The 5524-nt window shown below is 54.7% G+C and overlaps 2 protein-coding genes across 2 annotated transcripts in view; one reads left to right on the plus strand and one right to left on the minus strand.

The window, feature by feature from the left end:
- Nucleotides 1-5071, plus strand: part of FHOD1 (formin homology 2 domain containing 1) — a 15808-nt gene extending 10737 nt beyond the window's left edge. Inside the window, exons 8-18 of the mRNA XM_023518920.1 lie at nucleotides 1308-1423; nucleotides 1511-2115; nucleotides 2411-2566; nucleotides 2787-2969; nucleotides 3058-3177; nucleotides 3252-3413; nucleotides 3741-3931; nucleotides 4035-4227; nucleotides 4313-4475; nucleotides 4551-4739; nucleotides 4818-5071. Coding sequence (XP_023374688.1) covers nucleotides 1308-1423; nucleotides 1511-2115; nucleotides 2411-2566; nucleotides 2787-2969; nucleotides 3058-3177; nucleotides 3252-3413; nucleotides 3741-3931; nucleotides 4035-4227; nucleotides 4313-4475; nucleotides 4551-4739; nucleotides 4818-4900 — 2161 coding nt within the window. The 3' untranslated portion in view covers nucleotides 4901-5071. The remainder of the gene's footprint in view (nucleotides 1-1307; nucleotides 1424-1510; nucleotides 2116-2410; nucleotides 2567-2786; nucleotides 2970-3057; nucleotides 3178-3251; nucleotides 3414-3740; nucleotides 3932-4034; nucleotides 4228-4312; nucleotides 4476-4550; nucleotides 4740-4817) is intronic.
- Nucleotides 5072-5184: 113 nt separating this feature from the next.
- Nucleotides 5185-5524, minus strand: part of TMEM208 (transmembrane protein 208) — a 2506-nt gene continuing 2166 nt past the window's right edge. The window contains exon 4 of the mRNA XM_023518921.1: nucleotides 5185-5486. Coding sequence (XP_023374689.1) covers nucleotides 5349-5486 — 138 coding nt within the window. The 3' untranslated portion in view covers nucleotides 5185-5348. The remainder of the gene's footprint in view (nucleotides 5487-5524) is intronic.

The following is a 5524-nucleotide window of genomic DNA, read 5'->3' on the forward strand; positions in this document are numbered from 1 at the left end:
TGGTGGGGAAGGAACCTCTAATATCACTGCCCAGTTCTGTGTGGGTGTGAGCAAGTGGGCCTTGCTGTGGAGCTGGCACCACAGTTACCATCTCTTCCTCTTACCCCCCTACCCAGCGCCCCTGAGAGCCCACCTGTCCCCCAGTCCCCTACTGGGCAGGCCAGGCTAGAGTAAGTACAGAGGCCAGCCTGCAGGCCTACCATGTGCTCAGGGCTTCAGCATTGCTTCCCCTAGCTGGGGTTCCACATGCTCAGTACAGCCAGAGCTGGGGGACTCTCAGGCCCATCCTCTCCCAGACTTATAGTCTTCTCAGTAATCCAAAGACCGAGCCCTGGGAAGCAGTTTACTAAGGTCAGAGTGGTCCCTATGCTTCAGTCGTGATACATTAACAAACAGCTTAGGCCAGAGATGGGGGTGGAGATGCCCATCCTCCGTAACCTCAGCCCAGGTATGGGGCAGGGAGTATCTAGGGTGCTGTATAGTATAGGGCAGAAGATAGCCTAAAGCTGAGAGGAGGGCAGAGACTGAGAGCTCACAGAGGCTGGAGCGGCCAGAAAAGAAACACTGGATCATGTTCATTATTTCAAGATAAACTGAGTGCCTATCATTTACCAGGTCCTTTTCAAAGCATAAGCCATAGCTCTCAGAAGCTGCTAAACATGCCGAGGGATAACCTGATGTGCTCATTGGGATAACTATCCCCTTCCCCTCCTCTAAGGATCCTCATTTAGAATCAGGATAGTGAGTGTGGGCATGGGGACTCACACCCGTAGTCCTAGCTCTAGGAAGCTGAGATGGGTGGATTGCTGGAGCTCAGGAGTTTGAGACCAGCCTGAGCAAGAGACCCCCCTTTATTAAAAACAGAAAAACTAGCCAGGTGTTGTGGTGGGGACCTGTATTCCCAGCTACTGGGGAGGATGAGGCAAGAGCACAGCTTGAGCCCAAGAGTTTGAGGTTGTTGTGGACTATGATGACACCATGGCACTCAACCCATTAATAAAAAGAAAAAATAGAATCCCAATAGCGAACATGAATAGCAACAAGCTTGCAAGCAGGATGTTAAGTAGAACATCTCCCTGTATTTTCATCTGGGAATGCTGAGTTGGAAGTAACCCTTTTCAGATGTGGAGGACTGAACAGGGGCTGGCCTTGGGGTGGGGGCAGGTTCTGAGTCTGCTCAGTGCATGGACTGCTCCCTGTGTGTCTGTGAGGCTGCAACTGGGGGCAGTGTCCAGGGGCTCTGCAAGGCATGTGCACCTGGGCTGGGGTTGTGTTGGACATGGTTACTGACAAGTACCTGCCCTCAGAGCCCGGTTCCTGGAAAATGTGGCAGCAGCAGAAACAGAGAGGCAGGCTGCACTGGCGCAGGGCCGGGCAGAGACACTGGCTGAGGCTATGTCCGATGAGGCTGATGGACACCCAGGTGCGTAGGTGGGTGGGCAGAATCCACCTTTGCTGCTCTGTTGCCCCACAAAGGGCATGACACTGATAGCTTTTTCCCCTTTTCCAGATACTCATGAACTTTGGGGCTCCCCAGATACAGCCCCTGCACCCAAAACACCCCAGAGTCCTGTTCCCCGAGTCCTGCTCCGTGCCCAACGGAGCCTTGAGCTTGAGCCTAAGGAGCCCCTGACACCACCAAGCCCCAAAGCCGAGCCCATTCTGGTGCTCCCTTCCCGTGTACCCAGGCTCTGCATTGGGGACCTAGACTTCTCAGATCTGGGGGAGGATGAAGACCAGGACATGCTGAACATGGAGCCTGTGGAGGCCGGGCAAGGAATCCCGCCCCCACCACCCCCATTGCCCCTGCTTTCTGGAGGTCCCCCACCTCCCCCTCCCCCACCTCTCCCACCCATTAAAGGCCCCTTCCCACCACCTCCACCCCTGGCTGCCCCTCTTCCACCCTCAGCACCTGATGGCCCAGTCATCCCCACCAAGAGAAAGACAGTAAAACTCTTCTGGCGTGAGCTAAAGCTGGCTGGGGGCCGTGGAGGTTCTGGAAGCCACTTTGGGCCATGCCCCACCCTGTGGGCCTCACTGGAGTCTGTCTCAGTGGACACAGCCCGGCTGGAACACCTGTTTGAGTCTCGTGCCAAGGATGTGCTGCCCTCCAAGGTAAACACACTAATATGCAAGGTAGTCCCGGGGAGGTGGGAGGGAATCAGAGCTCAAGAGTCTGAGCTATTGGAGCTAGTCATTCGTTTCCCACGTTGGGGAAACTGAGGCAAAGAAAAGGATTTGCCCAAAGTCTCTGGAATCAGCAGAGCCTTAACTGCAATCTAATTTCATCTAAATGCCTTATAGAACCCAGATCCCAACTCATTAGAGAAGGGCCTTGGAGTGTCCTTGTAGATTGTTACCCAGCTAGTCCTTTCCTCAGTCTTATGCTGCCCTTCCCTCAACCTTGCAGAAAGCTGGTGAGGGCCGCCGGACAATGACCACAGTGCTGGACCCCAAGCGCAGCAATGCCATCAACATTGGCCTGACAACATTACCACCTGTCCATGTCATTAAGGCTGCCCTGCTCAACTTTGATGAGTTTGCTGTCAGCAAGGATGGCATTGAGGTAGTGATACCCATCTGTTGGTATTGGAGGGAGGAGGTAGATCTGGTCCTCTCCTTTGACATTTCCTGTCCCTCTAGTGGTGGGCATGGCATTTCTGTAGAGCAATCCTCAGATCCTGGGGCTCTACCAGATGAGGAGGGGAGGAGTGTATCCAAGACCAATGCCTAAAGCCCCAGGCCTGCACTGAAGGTCCCAAATGGGGTGGTGGTTGCATCCTCAGAAGCTACTGACCATGATGCCTACAGAAGAAGAGCAGCAGAAGATTGAGGAAGCCCAGCTGGCCAACCCTGACATACCTCTGGGCCCAGCTGAAAATTTCCTGATGACCCTTGCCTCCATTGGGGGCCTGGCTGCCCGCTTACAGCTCTGGGCCTTCAAGCTGGACTATGACAGCATGGAGCGGGTACCTGGGTCATGGAGTGGGACAGGGAGTGGGGAAAGGTGAGTATGATGACTACGTAGTCTGAAGAGTCCCTGGTTCCCCACACCAGGAAATTGCTGAGCCGCTGTTTGACCTCAAAGTGGGCATGCAACAGCTGGTACAGAATGCCACCTTCCGTTGCATCCTGGCTACCCTGTTAGCTGTGGGCAACTTCCTCAATGGCTCCCAGGTGAGAACTCATGAAGACTGGGGGATCAGTGCTCTGGAGCCAGACATGCTGAGGCTCAGATGAGGTCCTTTCAGAGCAGCGGCTTTGAGCTGAGCTACCTGGAGAAGGTGTCAGAAGTAAAGGACACGGTGCGTCGGCAATCATTGCTGCACCATCTCTGCTCCTTGGTGCTCCAGACCCGGCCTGATTCCTCTGACCTCTACTCAGAAATCCCTGCCCTGACCCGCTGTGCCAAGGTAAGCACCCACCAGCAACAGATGGAATCAAAGACTGACCAGGGCACAAGGGAGCAGATTCCTGGCCCTGGCTCCTCCCCCTTCTCCAGATTTCGTCATCTCTGCTTACTTAGTCTTTCAGTCTCATCTTAGTTGCCACCTCTCCCAAGAAACCCTTTGTTCCCCATTGAATCAACTGGACTTGTCTGTCTCTCGCATTAGACTGTGAGCTTTTGTAAAGCAGGAGGCAGGTCTCAACTATATCCTTAGGGCTCAGGCTGGCCAGCCTGGAACAGAGGCAGCCTCTTGTCACGGTAGCAACAGCACATGCACACCCTGCTTTTTCAGGTGGACTTTGAGCAACTGACTGAGAACCTGGGGCAGCTGGAGCGCCGGAGCCGGGCAGCTGAAGAGAGTCTGCGGGGCCTGGCCAAGCATGAGCTGGCCCCAGCCCTGCGTGCCCGCCTTACTCACTTCCTGGCCCAGTGTGCCCGCCGTGTTGCCATGCTAAGGGTAGTGCACCGCCGTGTCTGCAATAGGTAGGGAGGGTCATGGGCCAGACAGAAGTGAAACTGCTCACCACCTTCCTTCAAAAAAACACCAAGCAGAACTCACTGTCCCTTCCCACTCTGGCCTTCCTAGGTTCCATGCCTTCCTGCTCTACCTGGGCTATACCCCGCAAGCAGCCCGTGAAGTACGAATCATGCAGTTCTGCAACACATTGCGGGAGTTTGCACTTGAGTATCGGACTTGCAGGGAACGTGTGCTCCAGCAGCAGCAGAAGCGGGCCACCTACCGTGAGCGCAACAAAACCCGAGGACGCATGATCACTGAGGTGGATGCCCTTCCAGGTCTTGGTCTTGACTGCCACCCCCATGGTTTCTTATGCTACTCCCAGCTCACCCTTCTTCCCTCCCTAGACAGAGAAGTTCTCGGGTGTGGCTGGGGAAGCCCCCAGCAACCCATCTGTCCCAGTGGCCGTAGGCAGTGGGCCAGGCCAGGGTGATGCTGACAATCATGCCAGTATGAAGAGTCTACTGACCAGCAAGCCTGAGGACACTACACACAGCCGTCGCAGCAGAGGTCAGACCCACAGCCACCAGGGGAAATGGGTTGTAGGGCCACCTTGGCCTGACTTCCCCATGTGGCCTCCCTCAGGCATGGCCCAGAGCAGCTCCCCAGTGACACCTACAGCAGGGAGCCCCTCCACAGCATCACCAGAACCTCAAGGCTCCAGTGACACATCAGATGAGATCATGGACCTGCTGGTGCAGTCAGTGACCAAGAGCAGTCCTCGTGCTTTAGCTGCTAGGGAACGCAAGCGTTCACGTGGCAATCGCAAGTCTTGTGAGTAACCCAACCCTCACAAGCCCACTGCCCACTTTAAATCCATCAACTCCCTCTAACCCTGCTCTCTCCCTGTAGTGAGACGGACATTGAAGAGTGGGCTCGGAGATGACCTGGTGCAGGCACTGGGACTGAGCAAGGGTCCTGGCCTGGAGGTGTGAAGGTGCTACCTCCCCAAAACCTATCAAGCAGAATACTGGCTCTGGAACTCTGTGTCCAGGGGCCAAGCCTTGAGCAGTATTATGTGTGTGTGTTTGTGTTTGTGTGTATGCATGCACACATGTGTGAGCTCCCTGAATTCATGGAGTAAAATAAAGTTTTCCTAGCTAATCCAACAGCCTTTTTCTTCGTTCAAGTCCCCACCAGGCTGAGTCTATAGGAGGAGCAAAATCTCATAGGACTAGCTCTTCCTGCCTTATCCCTCATCACTCACACAGCCACTAGCCACATTCTAAGCCATTTATTCAACAACCCTATAGGATATAGCCTGAAGTATACCCTAAATATCTCAGATTGCTTTTGGCCCCTGGACTAGGCCCTCATTGCTCCAGGCATGGGGACTGTGCAGCCTGAGAGAACTACAGCAGCCTGTGGCCACATTGTCAATGGCTATAACCGCTTCATCTGTCGCCGCTCCTGTCGGCGCTGACGTTTCTCATTGTGCTCTGGTGCTGGGGCACTACTGTCTGCTGTAAACCAGGGACCCAGCACATTTACCCAGAGGAGGTAAAGGGCCCGGCCTGGAGCCTAGGAAAGAAAAGGTTAACTTGAAGCCAGGTGCAGGG

Source organism: Otolemur garnettii, unplaced genomic scaffold, assembly GCF_000181295.1.
Source record: "Otolemur garnettii isolate 467f Iridium unplaced genomic scaffold, OtoGar3 scaffold00151, whole genome shotgun sequence".
In the NCBI taxonomy this organism is placed as follows: domain Eukaryota; kingdom Metazoa; phylum Chordata; class Mammalia; order Primates; family Galagidae; genus Otolemur; species Otolemur garnettii.